This window comes from Notamacropus eugenii, chromosome 3, assembly GCF_028372415.1.
Source record: "Notamacropus eugenii isolate mMacEug1 chromosome 3, mMacEug1.pri_v2, whole genome shotgun sequence".
Classification (NCBI taxonomy): domain Eukaryota; kingdom Metazoa; phylum Chordata; class Mammalia; order Diprotodontia; family Macropodidae; genus Notamacropus; species Notamacropus eugenii.
This window is the reverse complement of record NC_092874.1, coordinates 42,028,515-42,056,312: the sequence shown is the minus strand read 5'-3', so window position 1 is coordinate 42,056,312 and position 27,798 is coordinate 42,028,515. Positions and strand designations below refer to the sequence as shown.

The following is a 27,798-nucleotide window of genomic DNA, read 5'->3' as shown; positions in this document are numbered from 1 at the left end:
ACTATGTACCGCGCCCCTCAGAAAAAATTCCTAAACTATGCAAACTCTTTGATCCAGTAATGCCACTACTAGACCTAGACCTACTACTACACTACACTACTAACTACAGATGAGGATATTTCCATTTTCTACCTGAATGGTGACAAATGAGCCAGATAAATACAGACTAGATACCCAAGGTACTTGTTGTAGTTAGTACTCCAGACTCCTGTATGATACATTTGACCTCATTGTTTGGGCCCTGGTTGACTCAGAGTGAGTGTAAATAGCAATTGTTTCTGTTTTGGCCAGAAAGGAAGGGAAGGGAAGGGAAGGGAAGGGAAGGGAAGGGAAGGGAAGGGAAGGGACACAGAACCTGGAGTCAAGAGGACTTGAGTTCAAATATGACCTCCGATACTTCGTAGCTATATGACTGGGCAAGTCACTTAGCCCTATTTGCCTCAGTTTCCTTGTCTGTAAAATGAAGGATTGGACTCAAATGGTCTCTGAGTCTTGTCTAGCCTTACTGATATGAGCCTACTTTCACAGAATTTATAGTTGGAGGGATCTCCAGATCCAACCCCTCCCAGGTTAATTGTTTTTTAACTAGGTAGAGAGGCCATTTTTTTGCCTCATTTCTTACCTAGCCTGAAGCACTGAATGGGTGTTGCCTCAGTCAAACTGAGACCTGTTTAAAGACCTTAGTTTAAAAAGGCCAAGGTCTCCTACTGCAAGTACATCCACCTCTAATCATCCTGATCCATACCTTGCCCCTGAACCCAGATGGCTCCATAGAAGAAAGTGAGACTGGTCCCTTTGCACAGCCCTGCCTCACTTAAATCCGATTCACTTGCATGTCAAGGCATCCCTGATGTCACAGTCCTCTTAGAGAAGGAAGGAAAAATAACAACAAGGTCAACAACCTGAAGCATGTGCTTAGCACCTGGAAGGTAAGCAATAGCCCAGGATTTGGGCCTTGGGAGCTGACTCATAGGTTAATAACAAAGGTTCTGTCCTCTACCTTTGATGAGACCTTGGTGGTTCTAAACCTGTTTTCTGTGCTGTAGTCCCCTTTGAGGCAATTTGGTGAAGCCTGTGGATCCTTTCTCAGAATTATGTTTTTAAATGCATAAAATAAAATACACAGGATTATAAAGGAAACCAATTCCATTGAAGTATAGTTAGTAAAAAAATTAAATTAAATTAAGGTTAAGAATTCTTGATAGGGTATCCTTGGTGTCTCTCTTCTAAAATCTCTTCCACACAAGGGAGATGAATACCACCAGAGCATGCAAAACCTGCAAGGGTGAAGAGAAGGGGTGCTGAGCTCTTATCTCCATTATCTAGTATATTGCCCCACCAAGAAAATGGTGTTCTCAGATATCAGAAAAGAAGAACTGCTCCATGCTTCATGTTTTTCTAAATGTTTGCAAAATAGTCTTAAACTAAGCAACTTTAAAACAGGAAACGAAGTGTTTTCTACAATCAAAAGTGGTTTTCTCCTCACTGGCGACTGGATCCAAGATATCACTGGGACACACAACGGACTTTTCCACAACATCAGGTATTCACTTTTCTTGTTCTTTTCTGCCTGTTATGGGACAGAACAGGTTCAAAGTAAAGGGGGGCCATTTATGTTGGAGGGGGCTATGTGTCCTTCCCAGGTCACTTTGCATTCTTAGTGTACGGAATGGGAAGGGACTGGCAGACATGATGTTTCAGATGGTGGTATAGGAAAATGTCTATGGATAATGATAAAGAGGCTTTGGTACCCAGCAATATCTGGGTGGGGGAATATGTAGCTGGAAGTGCCCTTCTTTCTCTCTCTAACTTCTTTTGCCTTTATATTGCTCATTCCTCCAATCCCACCCATCAAATTATCAAATGAGCTAATATTTGTAAAGTACGTAACACGGTGCCTGGCACATAGTAGACATTTAGTGAATGCTTGCGGTCTTCTCTTGGCCCCTTCCTTTGCCTATTCCCTTAGCCTTCTGCGTGTCTTCAGTTCTTAGAAGTTGTTTTTGCTCAGTCAATTTTCAATTATATTTCACTCTTTGTGACACCATTTGGGGATTTTCCTGACTTGAAATGGTTCACCATTTCCTTCTCCAGTTCATTTTACAGATGAGGAAACTGAGGCAAACAGGATTAAACATTTTGCCCAAGGTCACACAGTTAGTAAGTGTCTGAGGTCAGATTCTATCCACTGTGCCACCTAGCTGCCTCTTAGAATTAGAAAAGCCTTTGGGGTTTTTTTTCCTTTCCCAATCCTTGACCAATGCTCATTTCATTAGTGGAAAAAAGGGCAGATGTCAGAGAGAATACAATTTTCAGTAAGGGAGAGATTTTTAAAAATTATCTTTATATAAAAGCAGTGGCTACAGGACTACAAAAATATAATCTTGTTCACCCTATCTTTCCTAAGCACATGCTCATGAAAATGCTTACAACTCAAATTGACTAGTGAGAAAGATAACACTACCATGAATAATAGTAACTAGCACCCATATAATACTTAAAGTTGTCTCATTTGATCCTCACAATAACCCTAGGAGACAGGTACTATCTTTATCCCCATTTTACAGACAAGGAAACTGAATCTCAAAGAGTGTGAACTATTTGCCAAAGGACCTAGCTAGTAAGCATTAGAAGCAGGGTTGGAACTCAGGTCTTCCTCATTCCGACTCCAACAGATTATCCACTGAATCACTTTGGCTGCCTATCCCTTCTAAGATTCTAAAGATAATTACATGTATTTCTTAGCTGAATAATAGTCTTTAATCAGTACCTTGATGACCAATTCAACTAATTTTTCTCTTTCTTCTCAATGGTTTGTCTAAAATGACTGATTGTTTTGACTGTAACTGAGGCATCTGGAAATGGGGAGTTGTTTGAAGTAAGCTTCAGGTGAAGATGGTGAAAATAGATATTGCTTTTGTAGCTTGCAGAGTCTAAAGCATTCTACAGCTCAGTGTTGACTGTGAAGTTATCCCTAGCATCTAGTACCTAGACTGTCTCTATACACTTACCATGGGACTGAGTCCTTTTTTGAAGAGCCAGAAAAATGAGCTCTTAGAGATCTCACTTAGAATTCAATATTCAACATTCTCCACCCCAGGAAAGCTCAGCCCACAACACAGCACAGCACAGCTGATGGGGAGCATGCCCAATTGCCAGGAAACATTGCAATTCCACTGACTTGGAAATCCAGGAATATCACCTCACTTAGTAGGAAAGATCCAGGATTACAGGACCTGAGTTTGGATCCTAACCCTTGGATGATCCTAAGATTTGTGGTACTTTGGGTAAAGTCACTTCATCTGAAAATGAGTGGGCCAGTGTAGATGACCACTAGTGCCAGTGTAGATGACTGCTAGTGCTCCTTTGAGTTTGAAATCTATATTCTTTCTACCCAGATAGAATGATTGCAGTTCCACAAATGGCCTTCCTGGTTGTACTGTGCCACAATGGATCTGTTTCATCCCAGAAGCCATTGCTACTATAACATTAACAACTACTTCTTTCTTGCTAAAAATCATACTCTCTTTAACATCTGCCATTAAAGAACTGAAAATTGATTTCATTGGCAACACCTGCAGTTGAATCCATATCCAGCCTTTGAGTTTCCTGTCATAAATGTTAAAAACATCAACAGCTTTTTAGCAGGTGGATGAAACCGGCTAATTCAAAGTGGATTGTGTGCTAAGCTACTGCTCAGGGCAGGAGGAAATATAAGAAAATAGGGTAAAGTCTCTTATTTCAGTATTTAGTATTTAATGCTTGAGAACAGTGTAAACCCAATACAAAACTACCCGAAGTCACCCTAAAGACCAAATGCTAGCTGATAATGGCAACTAGCAAAAAAAAAAAGTTAATGCAATGATCAATTAGAATTGCAGAGATACAAGCGACCTTCAAGATCATTCATTCTAACCTTCCATCCCATGCATCCATGCCCTCTGAAGGCAGCTATTCATTGAGTCTCTGCTCCAAAGCTTTCAGAGACAGAGAGTTCATTATTTTACAGGGTGGCTCATTGTCTCCCTGGTCAACTCTGAACATTAGAAAGTTTTTCCTTATATTAAACCCAAATTTGCCTTCCAATGACATATTTATTGGTCAGACTTGTAGCCTCTGGAGCAGGCATTCTTAACCTGTGTTCCATGAACTTTTTTAAAAATTGTTTTAATAACTATATTACAATATAATTTGTTTCCTTTGTAATCCTATATATTTTATATGCATCTAAAAATGCAGTTCTAAGAAGGGGTCACTGAGCTTCACTACATTGCTAAAGGAATCCATGACACACAAAAAGGTTAATAACTCCTGCTGTACAGATATTTATATCTATTTTCTCCACCACATAGCCCTTAGAACTTTAAAGCCTGGCATTTTGGCCCCAGTCCCCAGCCATGTGTTTACCTTTCCAGGCTGAACATCTCTAGTTCAGAACATTCATCTTTCTTCTCTGAATATTACCTAGTTTGTCCATGCCTCTCTTAAAATGTGGCAATCAGTCAATAATCAATCAATAAACGCTTATCAATCACATACTATATGCCAGGCATTGTGCTAAATGCTGATGATACAAAAAGAGGCAAAAGATCAGCCCTCAAGGAACTCAAGTCTAATAGGGGCACCCACAAGCAAACTCAACATTCCAGATGTGTTAGACCCAATACAAGGTAAGTGTCAGGGTAGAGTGGAGGTGGGGTGGGGTGGGGGCGATAATCATCACCTCACTGTTCTTCACAGTTTGCTGTGAAGTTCTGCTACAAGGTAGTCTTGAGATCTTAGTCAAGAATCACCTAAACTCTCCCAACCACAGGTACCCAATCTATAAAATGAGGATGAGAAGAACACTTGCTTTACTTAACTCACTGGGTTACTGTAAGAATCAAATGAGATCATGGTGAAATACAGCTTTGCAAATTATGAAGTCTTATACCATACAACAAACATTTTTAAGCACCTACTATGTGTCAGGCACTGGACTAAGAGCTGAGGATATAAAAAGAGGCAAAAGACAGTCCTTGTCCTCAAGGAGAACTTACAATGTCAGGGGAAAGACAATATACAAATGAATATATATATATGTGTATATATATATATATATATATATATATATACACATATATATGTGTGTGTGTGCACATGTGTGTCACACACACATTCAGGATAAACAGGAAATAATTAACAGAAGGAAAGCACTGGAATTAAGAGGAGCTAGGAAAAGCTTCCTATAAAAAATAGGATTTCAGTTAGGACTTAAAGGAAGCCAGGACTTAAAGGTAGAAGAAGGAGAGCATTCCAGACATGGGGATCAGCCAGAGAGAATGCCTGAAGCCAAAAGATGAAGGATTTTGTTTGAGGAACAATCAGGAGGTCAGTTTCACTGTACCAAAAAGGGTACCTCAGGGAGTAAGGTTTGGGAAGACTGGAAAGGTAGCAGAAAAATTAGGTTATGAATAGCTTTGAACACTAAGCAGAATATTTTGCATTTGGTCCTGCAGGCAAAGGGAAGCCATTGGAGTTCACTGAGTAGATGGGTGAGAGGATCAGATTTGGGATGTGTCATATGTACGCATATTAGCAGTAACATGTAATCTTTTATATGTAGCCTCCTACGTTAGCTTGGTTAGCAACCAGGTCACATGACAGACTCATCTTCAGCCTGTATTCCTCCAAAAGCCCCAGATCTTTTTCAAATGAATTGTTGTTAAGGGGCAGCCACCCTCATCTTTTATTTGTGCACTTGATTTTTAGAATTTCATTGTAATATTTTATATTAATTCTCATTAAATTGCCTCTTGTTGGCTTCAGCTCATTGTTGCTACACATCAAAAATAGCTTTGAATCTCGATTCTGTCATCTAGCATAGGAGCTGTCCCTCTGAACTCTTCAGTCATCTGGAAGGCTTGAGAAGGATGCCTCCTTAGATGCTTGAAAAGCACATCTTTATGAGAAGCTGAGGGTTTTTTTTGTTGTTGTTTTTGAATCATTTCAGTAGCATCCAAGTCTTCATAATCCCATTTGGGGTTTTCTTGGTAAAGATACTGGAGTGATTTTCCATTTCCTTCTCCAGCTCATTTTAAAGATGAGGAAAGTGAGACAAATAGGGTTGTGACTTGCCCAGGGTCACACAGTTAGTAAGTGTCTGAGGTCAACTGACTCCAGCCTTGGCTCTCCATCCACCGCAACACCTAGCTGCTATACATAGCTGATTGTTAAATTTTCAGTGTGAACATTTACACTTCAGAAAATGCTACAAATCAGGACTTGAGTTACTGTTTTATTGCCTACACTTAAGTGATGGAGAAAATGATGATAATGCAGATTAAACTTAGAAGTGTGTCATGTATGCATTTTTCAGAGAACTAATTGTTAGGTATTTACCAGCAGACCCTTTATCTATCTATTAATAAAGGGACTAATGTTGGGAATATTGTCAAACCACTAGTCCTCCCTATCCAGTTGATAGTGCTTGAAAGTAGAATAACTACGGACAGGAAGACATGAGGGCACCTGTATCTCCTGCTGTTTCCAATTATGCCCCAGATCTACTTGAGAGTGTTCTGAAGCTCAGGATCTACTGTGACTTTTCCAGGTTCACACAAGTAGTATGCAGGAAAACCATGCTTTCAACCTAGGTCCTCTCCCTCTAAATCTAGTTCTCATTACCAGACAATGCTAATAGTTTCTGCATGGAAAAATAGGAATACAAAAAGAGACGTGGGAGCCCAGAGCTCAGAGGGTGTAGCGCCACTGATGGACACCATGAATATACCAGCATAATTCTGCATCATAAAATACAACATACTCTCCACAAGGAAGACAAAAACAAAACATTTATTCAGATACCAGAAAGCCAGATCCCAACATCAGAAAGCCAAATCCATCATAGCAACAATAAAATCCATCATGGTAACCAAAAAGTCTATATACATTATCAGGCCTTCCCACAAACAAACACTCAAATCCTAGCCACCTGCTTCCTCTGTCCTTCCCAGCTCTAACTTCCTCTCAGCTCTCTTCCAGCTCCACTTCTTCCTGTTCCACCCATTCAGCCAGCTCCTCCCACTTTAGGCTTCATGTGACTCTAATCATGTGACTTATGTTTCCATGTGACTTAAGCAGGTCACATAGGCCTATTAATAGATGGGAAAGATCTTCCCATTCCATTAAAATACATTAATTCCATTAAAAATACATTAACAATACACGGGGTGGCAGTCGTTTGACACAAATCCGGGAATTAATAATATCCACCCCTCTCCTTTTCTCCTAGAACAGGATCACTGATCATTGTAGCTTTTTTTAAAAAAATCAATTTTAGACTCTTATTCTCTTAATTTATTTTATTTTTTGTCTCATGATCCACTTTGGCAGTCTGGTGAAGCCTCTTCATAGTAAAAAGTTTTTAAATGTATAAACTATATAAAATTACAAAAGAAATCAATGATAAAATAGAAGTATACATACATATGTATACTTCTATATATACAGCTATATATATACCTTTCCATCTATCTATCTATCTATCTATCTATCTATCTATCTATCTATCTATCTATCTATCAAAACAAGGTCATGGACCCCAGATTAAGAGCTCTTGTTACTGCACCTTCTGAAAAGATGTCTTTTCCAGTCTTCCATTATCTTAGTGTCCTCCCTCTGAGTTGATCTCCAATCCTCCCTCCATATATCTTGTTCATAAAAGTTGTTTATCTGTTACCTCCTATCAGACCATGAGCTCCTTGAGAGTAGGGACTGTCTTTTGTCTTTCACTGCATCCTCAGTGTTTAGCACAATGCCTGGCACATGGTAAGAGCTTAATAAATACTAGTTAACTGTTTTTGAGTCTTTAATAATAGGTTCATACCAACATGATTAAGATAATTTAAAATTCTTTGCCATCGTTGAGTTTGAGGTGTGCATTTGACAGCTTATCAATCTCTTTCTTGGCTATTATAAACTCTAGGGAATGTATCCTTTCTCAAAACACTCATAAAATTCCTATCCCATGCAGGGTAGAGACAGATGGAGACCAAGGCCCTCTGTGAGAACAACATAAGGGGAATTTGGGGTAATTCATTGAGCCCTATTCTTTTTCTCTTGGTTGACCAGAATTAAGTTGAGACAGTCAAGGTCATGAGCAGCAAAGCTATTGCCCACCCAGAGAAAAGGTCAAAAGGCATGGCCAACATACTTCCTCTGATGTAATTAGATAGCCCAGGGCCTTGCACCTGTCAACCATTTTGGTTTGATATGACTCTCAAACTCCCCCTTGCTGGCTTCCTTTGGTTCCCTAAAACAGGGACTCTACCTATACTCATACAGCACATTGAGCAGTGCTGATTGCCCCAGTTTAGCTTCACTTCCCTGATGGAACCATGAACTTGACTTATTGTCTTGAATGATTTATCTTCTTTCCAAAGTGCTAGCCTACCTGTCAGGCTGGCTCACACATGTGCAAACAGATTCTGTGTTCCAGCCTGGCCTGAGGGGGCAGTGCAAGATTGATCTAATAAAATCTTTTTTTCATATTTATTTTTAAAGAAAGATGATCTTTTATTTATGATGCCTTCATCACAGGTGTCAGTAAATTGACAGGTCATGTAGTACACAGGGTAGCAGACTGGATTTCAAGACGTGGGTTTGAAACCTGACTCAGACCCTTACTAGCTATGTGATCTTGAGCGAGTCACTTAACTCCTTTTGGCCCTCAGTTTCCTCATTTGTAATATGAGAAGGTTGGATTTTTGGCTCCTTCCAGCTATATATTTATGAACCTATCACCTCAGCTGTGAAATGGAAGATTGTGAATTTCAAATATATTTGTGAATTTTCAAATATATTTAAAACATATAATAATAAATATATTTACTAATAGCCACTTTCATGAAGCTAAGATCATGAATAATCTTAGTTAAATTATTAAATAACAACAGAAATTAAAACAAGACCCTGAGATGGATAGAATTCCAATAGATTGTTAGACTCTTAAGAGCAGGCTGATTTTTTTTTGTTTTTGTAAACTAAGAGAAATACAATAGCTTTGTAAACTGTAGACCCTTAATAAATACTTGTTGGATTGAACTGATTACAGACATAGCATATTAAACTTAAAACCTTAGTTGGACCTAAGGACAACTCAGGATCAAAGAGGATCAGTGACTTGCCCAAACTTACATGTTAGTGGCAACTCAGACCTCCAGCCTCCCTACTTAGTGATCTGTTCAATGGGAAACACTGATTCCCATTAGTTGGCCCTCAGTCATCATCACGATACATACATGTCTATTAGCTCCACCAACAATAATACCATGTGCATTTAATAGAGAGTAGGTAAATTCATCACATTTAATGTAGTCTCTGAACTCTACACAAAGCTTAGGAGTACAGCCAATCAATAGTATCTGGTTTTAGCCACCTGGCAAGAGCTCATGAATATTTTAACCCTTAAAGAACCATTGAGAGAAGGATGAGTAATAGAGAGATTGTTGAAAATTAGCTCAAGGTCCCACTTGAATGTTTTGCTCATTTCCTACCCTGGTTATATATAGAAACCTTCTCATATTTGGGAAGCCACAAGTTTTGAGTACATTGTTATTAGAAATCATCATTTATTTGTAAAGTGTAAATCTACAAGGGATAAAGCTGAAGATGTCGAAGGTAACTTCTGTAAAATAGAGGAGTCACAAGACAATGGGTTTTTAAAGCTAAAAGTCAACAAGTCAAGTTAGCAAGCATTTACTAAGAGTCTACTGTGCTCCAGGCTAAGCTCTGGGGATACAGAGAAAGGTAAAACCAGTCCCTGACTTCAAGGAGCTCCCAGTCTAATAGTGGAGACAATGTGCAAACAACTATGTACAAATACTAGATACACAAAAAAAATGAGACCTTTTTGGAGGGAGGGCCAACCTATTTAAGAAGACCAGGAGAGACTTCTTGCTTTCATCTGGAAGAGATCTTAGACGCTACGTAGAACCTATTTTACAAATGGGAAAAGAGAGAATACAGTACCTTGTCCAAAGTCATTGAGGTAGGAAATGACATATTCTAGACAAGGTCCCCTGACTCCTTTGGTCCTAATGTTCTTACCACTTGCCCCTGCTCCCTCTCCACCTCAAGAGTAAGTCAGAGCTTACAGAGGTGTAATTCCTTCCCCAAGAGATGGCATGGAGGAGTGTATAAGGTGATGAATCTAGAGTTCAAATCCTGCCTCTGACCCTTGCCTGCAGTAAGATCCTGAGCCAATCAGCCTCAGTTTCCTCGTCTGTAAAGTGGAGGAAATAATACCTGTTGTCTAGTCATCTTCATTTGTGTCTGACTTTGTGACCCCATTTGGGGTTTTTTGGCAGAGATACTAGAGTGGTTTGCTCATTTTACAGATGAGGAAAGTGAGGCAAACAAGGTGAAGTGACTTGTCTTGTCCCACAGCTAGTAAGTGTCTGAGACTGTATTTGAACTCAGGTCTTTCTGACTCTAGGTCTGGTATTTTATCCACTGTGCCACCTACCTTACAGGGCTGTTGTGAAGCTCAAATGAAATAATGTGCATAAAATACCATATATACCAGTTATGATTATTACAACATCAGACTGAACTCCACTATGAATAATTCAGTGCTGAAATCCTAGAAGGTGCTTTCTGTAATACAGAAAAGATTCACAAAATCATAGAATCATAGAATCAACAAATACCTTGTTATTAAGTGCCTATTATGTGGGAATACTATGATGAGACAATGTCTGCCCTCAAGGCATTTACAATCCATTGGAATCATGGGAAAATCTCTGCACTGGACTTTTACGCACACAGGCCACAAGTATCAGAAACAGCCAGGTTTCAACAAACAAAGAAGGAGAACAAAGAACAGTTTTCCAAGTGGTTTAAAATGACTCCTAAATTCAGCTGATCCTCCAGGAATCAGAGCATCAGGGACCAAAGTTTCAGCTGAGGACCTAGTTCAAGTCACAGATCCCTTAGGAGCCTGATGCACTGCCCCAGATGTCCCTAGTGCTGTTCTCACACAGAGTCTTGGTCTCCCTCTGTCTCTGTTCTCTACTTAATGAGTGTTGTTGAAGTGAATTAAATTGAGCTTTCACAGTGTTTGACCCAAGCTCAGTCAGCTGTCATCCTTTCTGACAACTGCTGAGCTCTCTGGTAATCTCCTCTCTCATCCAAGGGAGATCCCCTCCTCTGAAAGTTCTTTCTCCCTTCTAATACCTTCTGCTGGGCCTTGTTGGGTTTTTGAGTTCTCCTTGACACTCTGCTTTGAAAACTGGATTTGCCTTAGTACATATAGCGTAGAATACTGGCTCAAGATGGAGCTCAAAGAATTAGATTCAAGTCTCAGTCAGACATGGGCTTTGGAGAAGACAAATATGGGGGGACTTAAGGAGAAAGAAAAGGACTAAAGCTGAAGGAGGAGACGGAATTGAAATGAAGGAGAAGTTGTAAGACTAAAGCAGAAGGAGAAGAACATGAAGAAAAGGAAGTGGCTAAGGCAAGGGAAAGGAAGCTGGACATGACTCTCAATGCGCTAACCAGCTGAGATCATACAGGTAAGGATGATGACGCCTTCCGAGCTAAACCCCCTGTCCAAAGTGTTTCCCACAGGAGGGAAGCTACTAGCAAAAAAGCCTAAAGGCCTGAGGATCTTGCTTCCAGCAAATATGGAGATCAGGGAGATATTTGCAGTGACCTTCATGGAGTGTGTGATATTTGGCCTTGGCTATGACCAAGTGACTACTCTCTGTGCTCACTGTGCAGGCTGAAGAAAGGATAGAAGAAAGGATAAAGGGGTTCAAGGACCATGTTTTCACTCTCCAGTGTTCTTTTTAAACTAAAGAAAGAAGGGCTCAAACTTTAAAAAAGGCTTTAAAGAGATACATGAGAATCCCAACCTCTGGACATTATAGAATAAAAGAACATAGCACAGAAGAAAAAAGAAAGAATCATCAGATGGTTCTAAACCAAGAGTGGGGACCTGCGGCCTTAAGACCTTCTAAATCCTTAAGGGTGGCCTTAAAAGTTCCCACCTATGTTCTAAGCGTAGACTTGAGGCTCTAGTAGGGGAGATAGGTGGACCTTCTGAAGACAAAACAGTTGATTGTACTCTAAGAAATGATGATGTGAATCCATAGGTAATGTAACCTAAGAGATCATTCAGAAAGAGTGCAAGGAATGAGAGATGAGTGACTGTATTTGGAGCCAGGATAACCTAGTTTTAAATCTCATTTCAAACACTTATTAACTAAATGACCCTGGGCAAAGTAGCTTCACTTTTCAGGTACTCAGTTTCCTCATTTGTAAAATGAGGGGGTTGGGCTTAATGTCCCCCAGTTCTAAATCTATGATTCTATAATCTATCTCTGTATTCCTATAGGTCTGTGTCTTCCCCAGGGTATGAATTCAGAACATGATGGAGAACCTCTCAAACCTTGTCTGTTAATTTATGTGAGTACAGATGATACTTCCAGAAAGATTCCAGATAATGTTCCAAAAGAATTACATCTTGGGCAAAAATACAGTCTTAGCAACTCAGGTGCTGCATGAACTATTGTCAAGACAACAAAAAGGGAATAGTAGATTTAGGAATAGTAGATGAGCAGATGGTTGAGAATATGATGTCCGAGAACCAAAACTGGATTTCTGGATAAAAGCTTAAAATAGAGGTATGATGGATGCTTGGCCAGGGATAGAGTATATCGCCACACTAGAAAATCATTGCCTTCTCCATGCTTACAAACAATCTCATAACTGCTAAATTTAATGTTCTTATTCTCAGTTCTCATCCTGGCCTGAATATCCATTCAGAAGGATGCTTTCACTAGATTTGTTGTTATTGTTCAGTCAATTCAGTCATGTCTGATCCTTCATGACCTCATTTAGGGTTTTCTTGGCAAAGATACTGGAGTGGTTTGCCATTTCCTTCTCCAGCTCATTTGACAGATGAGGAAACTGAGACCAACAGGGTTAAGTGACTTGACCAGGGTCACCCAGACAGAAAGCATCAGACTAGATTTGACCTCAGGGTTCTCTTGATTCCAGGGCCACTACTCTATCCACTTGTACCACCTAGCTGCCCCAAATTTCCCACTAACTTTTGAGAGTACCATCATCCTTTCTCTCACCAGGTTCACAATTTTAATGTCAGTGTTTACTCTTATTTCTCCCTTAACATCAATATCCAATTAACTGCCAAGGCTTGCCAAGTCTACCTCTACAACAGGGGTTCTTAACCTGGGGTCTATGAACTCATATTTTAAAAAACTATATTTTGATACCTATATTTCAATATAATTGATTTGCTTTATAATCCTATGTGTTCTATTTATGCATTTAAAACAGTATTCTGAATTGTTCTTGGCCTTTGTCAGACTCTCAGAAGGGCCCATGACACAAAAAAATGATGAAGAACCCTTGTTCTAACAGGTAAGAATGCTGAGGCAGGTGAGGTTCAAGGTCCTTTGTAAACTTAAGCGATGTGTGCAAACTTCAGCCTACCCATATGTAAAATGAAGTCTGTGCTCATTGATTAGACACATGGGGAAGGGAACATGGCACAGAAATGTATTCTACTACTTAAAGGAATGGGGCAGTTTATATGAGAGCATACTGAGTATATGCATAAGAGCATCTAGTTGGTGCTGTGGATAGAGCACCTGGGCTGAAGTCAGGAAGACCTGAGTTCAAATATGCCCTCAGACACTTACTAGCTGTGTGACCCTGGGCAAGTCACTTAACCCTGTCTCCCTCAGTTTCCTTATCTGTCAAATGAGCTAGGAAGGAAGGAAATGGCAAACCACTCTAGTATCTTTGCCAAGAAAACCCCCAAACAGGGTCACAGAGAATCAGACACGACTGAATAATGACAACAAACCTACTGAAGGCATTCTTCTGAAGGTGTATTCAGCAATGATGGAAATCATTCCCTTCCCTTTCCCCTTACCATATCCAAGCGCTTTGTATAGCACCAGTATTCAGGCTTAGTCTTGATCACCTAACTTCAAAAGGATCATAGATTCAGAGCTAGAAGGGAACTCAAAGGCCACCAAATCCAACATTCTAATTACACAGTTTTACAGTTGAAGAGACTGAGGGCCAGGGCACTAAAGTAATTTGCTCAAGAACACACAAGTAACAAGCCCCAGAGTTGGGTTTTGAATCCAAGTCCTCTGACTCTAGAGCCATTGTTTTTTCACTACATCATACTGTAGAAAACAAATTCAGGGGTTGTGACAATTCTGTACCAAATGTCATCCTCAGTGGAAAATGTTAACAAGTTTTTGAATGATTCCTGGAGGAAAGGAGCAGGTGATTTTATTATATAGAATCACTAACCTACTCAACATGGTATACTTTCTGGAGGTACTGTACTTTGCTCCTAGTTTGTTGGTGGCTGCCTGAAGTTGTCCTACCGTGATCACAACTTCAGAAAAAAAGCCATGTCCCCAGCAGAGGTAGACCAGAAGCCCAGTTGGAGTAGACTCTAGACTGATATTAAGGGTCTATTTTCTTTTGTAGCCTAGATGAATCTTTTGTAGCCCTCTCCTAAGGTTGGAAGGAAGAGTCAAGATCGTATCTCTGAATATCTTTTCTTTTCATTTTAGAGTGTGGCTTCCTCTTCAGGTTTATCAGATCAAACTTCAACTTGTGGTTTCAAGTTCTGAAGGGTGTGCTCTCCCCATTAGCTTTTGTATTTCATTTGTTGTGAGCCTCATTTTCAGAGGGGCCTCATGCCACTTCTCCTAGTGACCAATCAGAAGGAAACACTTGGTTTTAGTAGGAAGAGTCTTGAGCCATAGTAAGCCCCCAATTCAAATCCCTTCTTATCTCAATTACTCTTCTATATCTGGTAAAGGCAATATAGACTGCATTTCTAAAGTTTTATCTAGTGAACTTTTGCCTGTTTGTCTCTCTCTAGAAAGATGTTGGGTATCATTCCTTTATAACTAGAAAACCTCTAGAATTTTTAGGCCACTATGAATGAAGGCTGAATGTATTAATAACAGAAGTCAGGATTTGCCACAAAAACTCTCAAAGATTGTCTATCAAGTTGTACAGGGATTGCAATTTATGTCACTGGAGGAAGGACATACATCAACAAAACTAGATCCTCCAAGTGTTGAAGATCAGATATGATAGCACAGAAAGTTCCATATCTCATCATTGCTTTTGATGAGAACAATCCATGACAAGTACTAATGAACTGAAGAAGCCTGGCATAATAGAAAGCGCACTGATCTTGAAGTCAGAATCCTTGGGTTCAAATTCCTGGGTCTAACACTTTCCAGCTAAGAGACTTTAGACAAGTCATTTAAACTCTAAAGATGTCAGTTAACTCATTTATAATGTTTGTGAATTATACATGATGGTCTCTCAGATCCCTTTGAGGTCTTATGCTTCATGACTCAGGGATTATGAAGATAGTTATAAATATTATATGATGACTGGGAAGACATCTAGAATATCCCATTGAAAGTTGTGCTTCCTCTGAATTATTTGAATGATACACGTAGGCAGAATAACTATTAATAGTGCCCTGCATAGTACCCTATCTTTCTAGCCTTGTCTCACACTATTCCCATCCACTTATTCAGTAAATAGTACCAGATTGTGGAAAACCTTGAATTCTAGGCAAAGGAATTTGAATTTTACTTGACAGGCAATAGATTTTTGAGCTAATCAATCAATAAGATTAATATGGCAGTAATATAAAGGATAGAGGTGGGGAGTTGACTAACTATGGATAGTAATTAGGTCTTGAACTAAGGGAGTGGTAGTAGGTATAGAAAAGAAAGGGTGGATGCTAAAGGCAGTGAAAAGGTGAAGTCAATAGAACTTGGTAACTGATTAGATGTGTGTGTGTGTTCAGAGAGAGAGAGAGAAAGAGAGAAGAGAAGGGGAGAGGAGAGTTGCTAAAGAAAATATTAAGTTTATAAAAACAGAAGACTAGGTGAAAGGTGCTGTCACAGATAAAAATAATGAAGCCAGAAGGAAGAACAGAGAAAAGATAATGAACTTGGGCAATGCTGAGCTTGATGTACTGGTGTGGCATCCAGGTGTAAATGTTCTTTAGGAAGTTAAAGAAATAGGTCTAGAACTCAGAAGAGAGGTCAAAGATGGAGGTACAGATTTGCGAGTCATTTTCATAGAAGTGGTTGTTGAAATCATGGGACAGTATGATATTGACTATAGAGAAAGAAAATGAGAAGGCCCCAGAACCTTGGGGAATTCCCGTCTTAACCACCTGAAGGAAATAAGACGATACAAAGAGAGAGGAAGAACACTTAGAAAAGTAAGGGGAAAATCAAGAAAGTGTAGGATTTCTGAAACCAAGAGTGGGTGGAGTTATTGGTGTCAAATACTTCAGGGAGGTCAATTGGGAAGTAATTGATGACCTTGAAAACGGAAATTTCATTTGAGTGGTTCAGATTACAAAAGACTAATGAGAGTAGTGCTGAGGAAGTTAAGGCACTGGATCTCTTTAACTTTTCCCAGAAGTTATTCAACAAAGAAAAGGAGAGTGATGGCATGGTAACTAGAAAAAGTTGAAAGGTCCAAGGATAGGTTTTTTTATGACTGAGTAGATCATTTTTGTATTTTTGTAGGTAAATAAAAATGAACCAGTCATAAAGATAGAGAGAAATTGCACATACATCAGAGTGAAGGAGATAAATGATGCAGCAAGGTCCTGGAAAATGTAAGATGAAATGGGATGAAAGGGTTAACCTTGGTGAAAAGAAAGGACAGCTCCTCTTCTGTGGCCAGAATTAAAGAATTATAGGATCCTAGATCTGGTTTGGAAGGATCCCCTGAGTCCAAACTCTGATTTAACAAATGAATAAACTGAGGCCATGGGAGCTGAACTGACTTGTCCTAGGTTTCACTTGTAGTAATCATCATAGGGGGGATATGGACCCAGGTCCATTGAATCCACAGCCATCACTCTTTCCACTGTACTCCAGGATCTGGTATTTGCTCCTACTGTGCAGTTTTGGTGTCAAGTCCCTGAGTTTTAGAGTATGAGAAACAAGTGAATGCCATAGCACCAAACAAGGAAGGAAGAACAGAATATTAGAGGGAGAACTAACTGAATTTGGAGTAAGAGGATCTGGGTGGAAATTCCAGCTTGGCCACATGCCACCTGTTTTACTTAGACAAATCACTTTACTTTGGGGCCTGACTTTTCTCGTTTGTACAAAGAGGAGGTTAGATGGGGCAGCTAGGTGGTGCTACAATTCATTGAGCCCTAGGTGTGTGTTTGTCCTTCGTTGCCAAAGGAGACCATGCCATCAGAGAAATGATGACATGACTTGCACTTGATTTTTTTTTGAGTGAGGGAGGACTGTGCAGGTCACCAGCCTCACTTCTCCTTCAGAGCCATCTGAATCCAGTGACCAGGTATTCATCAGGATGACTGGAGATGACCCAGGATGAGGCAGTTGGGGTTAAGTGACTTTGCCCAAGGTCACACAGCTAGTGAGTGTCAAGTGTCTAAGGTGAGATTTGAACTCAGGTCCTCCTGACTGCTGCCCTGGTGCTCCATCCACTGCACCAGCTAGCTGCCAAGCCCTAGGCCTAATGGCAAGAACACTCCTCTTTATGAATTCAAATTCAGCCTCAGGTATTTACCAGCTGTGTGACCCTGGCAAATCACTTAACCCTATTTGCCTCACTTTCCTCATCTATTAAATGAACTGGAGAAGGAAATAGCAAACTACACTAGTGTCTTTGCCAAGAAAACCCCAAATGGGATCAGAAAGAGTCAGACACAACTGAAATGACTGAACAACGACAAAAAATGGGATAAGCACTAAGGTCCCTTCCCATAAATCTATGATCTAGTTGAGAAGTTCTGAACAATGGAGGAGAGAAATTTTCTTTTTTTAAAAAAAATACATATATATGATTTATTTATTTTTCACTTCTCAACACTCACTTCCACAAGAATTTGAATTCAAAATTTTCTCCCCATCTCTCCCCACCCCCCACCCCAGGACAGCCTGCACCCCATCCACCCCTTCCTCCAGTTTGTCCTCCCTTCTATTACCCCTCCCTTCTATTTTCCTGTAGGACAAAATAGATTTCTATACCCCATTGCTGGTATATCTTATTTTCCACTTGCATGTGGAAACATGCAAATTTTTAACATTCATTATTAAACCTTTAGTTCCATATTCTCTTCCTTCCTCCCTCCCCACCCACCCTCATTGAGAAAATAAGCAATTCAATATAGGTCATACATGTGTAACTGCAAAAAACTTCCATAATAGTTATGTTTTGAAAGACTAACCACATTTCCCTCTGTCCTGTCCTTCCCTCCATTTATTCCATTCCATCCCTTGACCTGTCCTCCCATAATAGTGTTTGCTTCTGATTATCCCTTTCCCAATTTGCTGTCCTTTCTATCATCTTCCCTCTCCTATCCCCTTCCCCCTTGCCTTCCTGCCGAGTAAAATAGATTTCCATATCCAATTGAGTGTGTGTTATTCCCTCCTTAAGCCAAATCCCATGAGAGTAAGGCTCACTTATTTCCTTTCATCTCCCCCTCTTCCTCTCTATTGTAAAAGCTCTTTCTTCCCTCTTTTATGTGAGATGATTTGCTACATTCTCCATTTCTCTTACTCCTAGTACATTTCACTCGACAGTAAATTTTGTTTTTTAGGTGTTATCCCTTCATATTCAGCTCACCCTGTGCCCTCTGTGTGTGTGTGTATATCACACACACTCATACCTACACATATATAATACATACATACCCATACATGACTACACACACACACACATACACACATTCCCTCTAACTACCCTAATACCGAAAAAGGTCTCATGGGTTACAAATAACCATGTAGGAATATAAATAGTTCAACTTCAACGAGTTCCTTAAGGCTTCTCTTTGCTGTTTACCTTTTTATGTTTCTCTTGATTTGAAAATCAAGAATTTGAAAATAAAATTTTCTATTCAGCTCTGGTCTTTTCAACAAGTATACTTGAAAGTCCTCTATTTCATTGAAATTCCATTTTTTCCCCTGAAGTATTAGACTCATTTTTGCTGGGTAGGTGATTCTTGGTTTTAATCCTCTCTGCTTTGATCCCTGAAATATCATATTCCAAGCCCTTTGATCCCTTAGTATAGAAGCTGCTAAATCCCATGTTTTCCTGATTGTATTTTCATAATACTAGAATTGTAGAATTATTTCTTTCTGGCTGCTTATAATATTTTCTCCTTGACCTGGGAATTCTGGAATTTGGCTACAATATTCCTAGGAGTTTTCCTTTGGAGATCTCTTTCAGGAGGTGATAGGTGAATTGGTCAAATTTCTATTTCCATTTCTATTATACCCTCTGGTTCTAGAATATCAGAGCAGTTTTCAGCAAGTTAAAAAGAAGGGACACCATAAGGGGCTAGGAAAATGAAAAGCTCTAAAAGAAGAGAGGAAAGGATTAATTAGAGATGGAAGAGAACTAGGGAGAATGTGGTGTCTCCAAAGTCAAAAGAAAGGAGTATTCAGTACAACAGAGTGATCCATCAATGCCCAAATGCTATAGAGAATTCATGGAGGATGAGGACTGAAGAAGGTCATTGGATTTGAGTAGTGGTGATCTTTGAAATGCTCATTTTAGTAAAGTAGTAGGGGTCAAAATAAGAATGTAAGAGGTCAAGAGATCAGTGAAGAAGAGGTATTAGGTGTAAGAAGCTTTTTCCATAAGTTTAGCATAAATAAAGGGTGCAGTCAAAGGGGAAGAAAGTTGGTTATGGCAAAAAGTTCGGATAACCAAATCTAATGCCTCTTCTAATAAACCTTGATTGTACAGTGGACAAAAAAGCAAAACCAGACCAGAGCTGTTGTCTACTACATCTATTCATCTTTCATGTTTACCTCTTCATCAGCCTGTCATTCATTGCTTAGTCTGCTGTTCTTTTACTGCTCCCCGCAAGGCCTTAGCATCTCCCCCTAGCTGCCACTCCATTGTAAAGGGTTTGATAAAAACATTTCACTTCTCCAGAATAAAGATTTAGACTGTTTCCCAGTTCAGTATTTCTAGAAAGGAATGATAACTGTCTTAGCTAAAACAATAGTTTGTTTCTAACTTCCTAGTATTCCATTTATTCATTTAAAAATCAACTCTATCTCCTTTTTTTAATATTAAAGGTTGGTGGTCAGCACTTGGACTGAAAGTTGGACTCTACTACTGACTTGCTGATTGATCTTAGGTAATTTGTTTGGTTCTTGATTTTCACCTTGGGAATGAAGGATCCACTAATTCCCGTGATATCTCACAGACATGTCATGATTTGGCATTGTTAAAATCACAGAATTTCAGAGGTAGTGGGAACTCATTGAGTGGTCACCAAGCTTTTAATTGAAGACTTTCCAGAACTGGGAAGCCACCACATCCTGAGGAAGCCCATGCAACTTTGGTACAGCTCTCACTGAATGGAAGTCTTTTTTGAAATCAAGCCTAAATCTACCTCTTTACAGGCTTCCCCCAACTTTACTATGAGATCATCATTATGTTCTGATTGGTGTTGTTTGGCTATTCACCTTCCTTTCTGTTTCTTTCCTCCCCACCCCCTTTCAGGTACTTTCAGGGTCATTATTCCTATAGCTCTTTACTTCCACAGCTTCCAGTTTGGGGCCTCCTTTCTCATTGCACTCTGTGAAAAACTACTGAATTATAGCAGTTCTAAGTCCAGCTTTGGTTTTCCCTTCCCTCCTTCCCCTCACAGAACCTCTGAGCTTCCCTTGGGATCTGTAGGAATGCTTTACTTTTAAGAAGTATAAATCCTGTTTACTCATGGTGCTTCTATTGGGATATAGAATGTTGGCAGAATTCCATTTATTCCAACTACGTGTTTAAACAAAGAAAAATCTCTCTTCTCTTCTCTCTCTCTCTCTCTCTCTCTCTCTCTCTCTCTCTCTCTCCCTCTCTCTCCCTCTCTCTCTGTCTGTCTCTCTCTCTCTTCTCTCTCTCTCTCTCTCCCTTCCTCCTTCCCTCCTTCTGATGTCTGTCTCCATTTCTTTTTCTCTGTCTCTGTTTCCTTTTTCCTCTCTGTCTCTGTCTCTTTGTCTCTCTGTGCGTCTGTCTCTCTCTCCTTCCAGAACATAGCAACATGACATCTTTCATGGACACAAGTGAGGAGATGACCACATTTGACTATGACTCTGCGATGCCTTGCCAAAAGATGAGCATTAAGACTCTGGGAGCCAAGTTCCTGCCTCCTCTGTACTCCTTTGTGTTCATTGTGGGCCTACTGGGCAATATCATGGTGGTGCTGATACTTACCAAGTACAAGAGATTCAAGAGTATGACCAACATCTATCTCCTCAATTTGTCCATTTCAGATCTGCTTTTCCTGTTTACACTTCCTTTCTGGATTCACTACGCTAGGCAAAATGACTGGGTTTTTGGTCATACCATGTGTAAGATCCTCTCTGGCCTTTATTACCTGGGCTTATATAGTGAAATCTTTTTCATTGTCCTGTTGACCATTGACAGGTATCTAGCTGTAGTCTATGCTGTGTTTGCCCTGAAAGCCAGGACAGTCACCTTTGGCATCTTCACCAGCATTGTCACGTGGGGCTTGTCAGCATTGGCAGCTCTTCCTGAGTTTATCTTTCATGAGTCCCAGCAGGACATGGAAAATCATATATGCAGTCCTCGCTATCCTGAGTATGATGAAGACAAATGGAAGCGTTTCCAGGCTCTGAGAATGAACATATTGGGACTTGCTATTCCATTGGCCATCATGATCATCTGCTACACAGGAATCATCAAAAAACTGCTCGGAAGTCGTAATGACAAGAAGTATAAGGCAGTCAGGCTCATCTTTGTCATCATGATTGTCTTCTTTCTTTTCTGGACACCTTATAACCTCACTCTTCTTCTGTCTGCTTTTCAAGCATCTTTTTTTAAGGGGGACTGTGAGAGAAGCAAACAACTGGACATAGCAATGCAAGTGACTGAAGTGATTGCCTATACTCATTGTTGCGTCAATCCTGTGATTTATGCCTTTGTTGGGGAACGATTTAGGAAATACCTCTGTCATTTTGTCCGCAGACATATTGTAGCCCATCTGTTCTATTATAATCCATTCTTACCTGGTGAGAAACTGGAGCGAGTCAGCTCTATATCTCCATCCACAGGAGTGCAGGAGCTCTCTGCTGCATTTTAGGTCAGGCTTTGGTGGAGACCATAGCAATCTTGCGCACTTTGTTGTCCAGACTAAAATTTGATACTCCAAGCAAGAAATCTTGGCTCTAGGGGCAGTTAAGTAGTACAGTAGATGGAGCACTGGCCCTGGATTTGGGAGTACCTGAGTTCAGATCTGGCCTGAGACATTTGATACTTACTGGCTGCGTGCCCCTGGGCAAGTCACTTAATCCTGATTGCTTCAAAAAAAAAAAAAAAAAAGGAAAAGAAATCTTGGCTCTAGGACAAGGTCAAATACATAAGCAGAAGACAGAACTCTCACAGAAGAAATGTACATTCCAATGATCTACTTATCAAAAACTAACCCTGGAAAGCAAATGAAAAAAAAAAGATTTTTTGATCACTTTTATTTTTATATAATATTTTTATAAATTGTCCCTCTATTCCTAAATAATCCCCTCTTAGGACAAACAAAAACAAGCAAATCAGCTGGTAATGACCACACCTGGTAGGGTGTACAATATTCTGTCCTAGTAATCTTCTACTTTTGTGTTATCAAGGGAAAGATAGTTTTCATCATATGTTCTACAGCACCTTCTTCAGTTTTCAGTTATTCAGGGTTCAACTTCATTTTCGGGACTTTTTCATTTATGTTGTTGTAGACACTGTGGATCCTTTACTCTTAGTTCTGCTTATTATACATTTGCATAAATCTTCTAATGCTTCTCAGAATTCCTCCTCTGTCCTTTTATATGGACAGTAATATGCCATTTTATTACTCAATTGCAGGCATATTTTTGTTATTCCTAACTCAATGGATACCCACCCACTTGTGGAAAGAAGACTTTACATCAACTCTTTACATAGTGTCAAGAAATTTAACGTAGTTTGCTGCTCAGTAATTATCAATTGTAGCTTTGTAAACATGCAAGAAAGGACTATTTTTCAGTATCATTTTTTCCAGTAATTTAAAAAAACATTTTCTATTTTCATAATGCATTTAAGTTAATTTAAATGAAATTAGTCTTGTGTATGCTGGTCCCTCAATTATTTTATTTTAAACATGTATCTCTCTTCCTCTGAAGAGTCAGTGTTTAATATTTGGCCCTTCCTGTTATGAAGCAATATGACTACCTAGCATGTCTATTTTGAGGTTAATAGCATTTTAAATAATTAATTGATTTGATGCATATATAGGCAAGAACAATTCACGGAGGACTTGATTTTTCAAATTCCTGGGAGGGTGAGAGACCTTCTCTCCTGAAGAGGAAAGTCATAACATAACACTACATCTCCCAGAAGGCTCTATGTCAGCCCATGCTAACAGACACTGCTACCTATGCTCATGTATAGTTTTCTGGTAAATGTAGTCCTGAGACTTTCCCCCTAAATGGCAAAGACCTCAAACACAACTTGTGTTCCTAAAAAAACAAAGTACATGCAGAATGACTGACAAGGCATTTTCCTGATTGAAATTACAAGAATGAATAACAAGTTAGTGGTCTCACCAGGAGACCTATAACTTTGTACATAGATGCTAAGCTTAACTTGAACATATGGCAGGCCAAAGCTGGATTGTGTCTCAGTTGGGCTAAGATCCAAATTATAAAAGGGAAGGTATAGATAAAGGTTGTTAGGTTTATAAACTATCCCTGGTTGAAGCATTCATAGAGACATACAAGCATCTTTGAAACTAAAAGCTGTGCAGGTATTTTGCATTTTCCAGGAGAAAGACAAGTCTTCTCATCCTAGTTTATATTATAGAGAAGAAAGAAAAATACCAAGTTTTGGGTTGTAACTCCATGAGGCCAAACAACTAATTGGTAGTGGGGACGAGGGGAAAGAAATCAATCTAACCAGTTTCGGGATTGACTTCACCTGACAATTAGGTCAAAATTGTTGAACTAGTGATATGTTTCAACAGTTCTGACCCTCCAGTAATTTCCAAGATCAGCTCTGTCTACGCCATGTTCTAGAAGAGAAGCCTGAAGCTCACAAAAGGGAAATAGCCTTTCTTTGTGGTAATTAAAGAGACAGTCCAAGAGTCTATACCAAAGAGAAGCTCAAGGGAACCTTTGAGAAACAAGGATTTCAGGAATTCCACTCTTTTCAGCCATGATAAAAGGCTAGGATCCTGAAGCTTTCATACAACTGTCCTTTTACATTAGAAGAACTTAGGCTGTTTTTACAAAACATCAGAGAATAAATTCTCTTTAATAAAAACACCTGGGAAATGAGAAAACTAAGCAGGCACAAATGGATTCAGGGCCATAACTTGTACCATAAGCCACAGTTAACTCTAACTATATTTAAATATATATATATTTTAAATACTGAAAGACAAAGGAATAACGTATACTCATTAACTCATAACATAGATAAAAAGCATTTTTATCTGTGATACTTGTGCATTGTATGTAACATTTTGTACTTTGAGATGCTTGGGGCTCTACAGAAAAAGCCAGCCAGATAACCTCAGTGCTACCTTGCTTAAGCTTTCTGAAATGCAGGCCAGGTGGCCTCATGGATAAGAATGTCGTATCTGTAGACAAGAAGACTAGTTTAAATCTGACCTCAGACACTTTACCAGCTATGTGATCCTGGGCAAGTCATTTAAGCTGTCTGCCTCAGTTTCCTCGTTTTGTAAAGTGAGGATAATAATAACACCTACCTCACAGGGTTGTCATGAGGGTCAAGTGATATAATGTAAATATAAAGTACTTTGTAAATCTTAAAGTGCTGTGTCAATATCAGCTATTATTAGCAATTTTTATCACGAAATATTGATCAAATATTAAAAATAAGAAATCTAAGACAAGAAATAGAGATAAAATCAATAAGTTTGATCAAGAAAAAGTTAAAAGAATTTTGTACAACAAAAGTGATATTCCTAAAATTAAAAGATACATATTGGTGAAAATTGTTGAAGTAAGTAATTAGATAAAAATCTGACATCTAGAATTTATAAAGAATTGAGAAATATCTATAAGACTAATAATACTTTTCAACATAACAATGTTCAAAGGACATGATGGTCGCATAAGATGGTCAAATTTCCTAATTCCAGAGACAAAACAAACTAAATATACCATCTTGAACCCACTGGAATGGCGAAAGTAGTAAAATTAATGATGAAATCCAATAGTGGAGTGGGGATTATGGGGAAATAAACAATCTGACACATTATTGGTGGGCCCATAGGCTGGAACAAACAAGCAATATGCAAAGAAAGGCATAAAACTGATCATACATTTTGACCTAGCAACTAAATTGCCAGGATTTTATCCTAAGGACACAATAAAAGGAAAAAAAGGAAAATCAGACCTATCTGAACAAAAATATCTGTAGTTGCTTTATTTCTACTAGCCAAAAAAAACTGGAAATAAATTGTATACCTAACAACATGAAAATATCTGGAGAGACTATGATATATTAGTGTAAATGATATAATGCTATAAAAACAAATATAACCTAGCAATACCAATATTAGGTCTATTTCCAAAGATGATTAGAGAAAAAGAAAAAAAGCCTATATGTTCTAAAATCTTTATAGTAGCTCTCTTTGTGATGGCAAAGAACTGGAAATTGCAGAGATGTCTGTCAATTGGGGGATGGATGAACAAATTGTGGCATATGATTGTGATGAAATACTATTGTGCTATAAGAAATGATGACCTTGACAATTTTAGAAAAATATGGATAGACTTACATGAAATAAAAAAGAGCTAAATGGGCAGAATCAAGAAAACACTGTATACAGTAATAGCAACATTGTTTTAAGAACAACTTTGAGCGACTAGGTGATTCTGACCATTATAAATACCCAAATTAACTACAAAGGACATATGAAAGAAGATGTTGTCTGCATTTAGAGAAAGAACTGATAAATATAAGTGTGTATAGAATGGTTTTACATATATACATACATGTATATCCACACACATGTATACATACATATATAAACAAATTTACATATACATATTTGTGTCTAGTGGTAGCTTTCTCTAGTGGGGGGGAATTTACATGATAACTTTATTATATATTTAAAAGGTATAGCAAATTGTATAATGGATTTGAAGTTTCATAAGCAATCACATTTTTATTTTATTATATTATGGAAATGCTTGTGTTATTCTATAAATTAAATAAAAATTTTAAATAAATATGAAGTATCAAATATACGGAAAAAATTAGGTGAAGTGTTTCAAAACAAAATCAATAGAAACAAAACTGTGTATTTGGAAGGAAAGGAGGGGAAGGAGGAAGGAACAAATGAACGAACGAATGAATAAAGAATGAAGGAATGAAGGGAAGAAGAGAGGAAGGAAAATAAGACACAATATTCAGCCAGACAAAAATCAAAAATATTTACTTTGCTTGTTTGTTTTTTGTTCATTTAATTCTATTGTTAAATATACAGTTTTGCCACTTACCTGATTATTCATCTTTGTTAGAAATTATTGTTATAGGGCTAAAGGGAGAAAATACCTTAGGTTGTAGGTATAATAGGAACAATCTATCCATGACATGTACAAGCAAATACACATATTAGAGAGTAAGACAGCTACATCATACAATTGTGCTTTGTATGTTCATTTCTGTAACAAAGAATGACTTCTGTGGATAAGAAAACAGACTGAATCCTATGGCTTAGAGACTTAAAATCCGTGCCATCAGTGAGAGTAAAATTTACCCTCATTACCGGGGACATTTTAGATTTAGATTCTATACTACCTAGGACCTGAGTTATCTGACATTTAGAATCTAAGTTATTGGGATCAACATATTTCACATTTAAATACTTTATTTTTGTTGGGAAGAAAACAAATCACGACATTCTCCCCAGACCTCTTGGGCTTGCGTCTTTCTAATCTTCAAATCAAGTCTGCTATCAAAATGAGCATTTTACTATAATTTGTTTCCTACATAGTCTGGAAAGGAAACCACCATCTTTCAAATCTGTGACAAGTCTTTAATAAATACCTACTAAGGCAGGGTTACCTGCCTCTTACTGCTCTGTTGTCTTATATTTGAGGGGATAATTTTAGAAGCTGAAGAGCTGATTGGTCTCTTCAGCTATTTTCCAATATTCAGCAGCTCAATATCTCAATAATATTTCAATATCTCAATAATATCTCAAAAGAGATAGTTATGTAGTTATGTTATAACCAAGCCATTAAGAAATGAAAGAAGAGACTTACCTTCACCCCTCTCTATACTCCTCTGGGCACTGGAGAGCACGGAGCAGACCAAAATGAAGGAGTCCTACCCTTTGCCCTTGCCCAGATCCTACCAGAAATGAGAAGCCTCAGACAAGGGTAAGTCATTAGAGTCTTTACTCTTCTCCCACCTTGCCTACCCACAAATCTTCTTTTCCAACATCCAATCTTCTTGTCATCGCCACTTTTTCCTTCCCTCTTCCCATTGGATGCCAACTCCTATCCCAATCCTTAGGGAGGGAGCCTAGAGCACTTGCTTTACTGTGAACCTTGGAACCATTTCTCCTTATCCAATAGTCATGGGCCTAGGCCCCTCTATCTCCCTCATTTGGGAGTGGACATTGCTGCTTATTCCACTTTGACGAATAATGAGTCACCATCTCCAATCCTTCCTGGAAGACAACAGATCACTAAGCTTTACCAT

The 27,798-nt window shown here is 38.8% G+C and overlaps 1 protein-coding gene across 2 annotated transcripts; it reads left to right on the top strand.

Moving 5' to 3' along the window:
- The first annotated feature begins 1,389 nt into the window (after positions 1-1,389).
- Positions 1,390-27,181, top strand: LOC140532642 (C-C chemokine receptor type 3-like). Of its 2 annotated transcripts, XM_072651349.1 has the most exons (4): positions 1,390-1,543; positions 12,380-12,450; positions 20,154-20,215; positions 21,105-27,181. In XM_072651349.1, the coding sequence occupies exon 4, from the start codon at positions 21,116-21,118 to the stop codon at positions 22,175-22,177; it is 1,062 nt and encodes a 353-aa protein (XP_072507450.1). In that variant the 5' UTR covers positions 1,390-1,543; positions 12,380-12,450; positions 20,154-20,215; positions 21,105-21,115; the 3' UTR covers positions 22,178-27,181. The 2 variants fall into 2 exon arrangements, with proteins under 2 accessions (XP_072507450.1, XP_072507451.1); XM_072651350.1 differs by lacking the exon at positions 12,380-12,450.
- Positions 27,182-27,798: the final 617 nt, after the last annotated feature.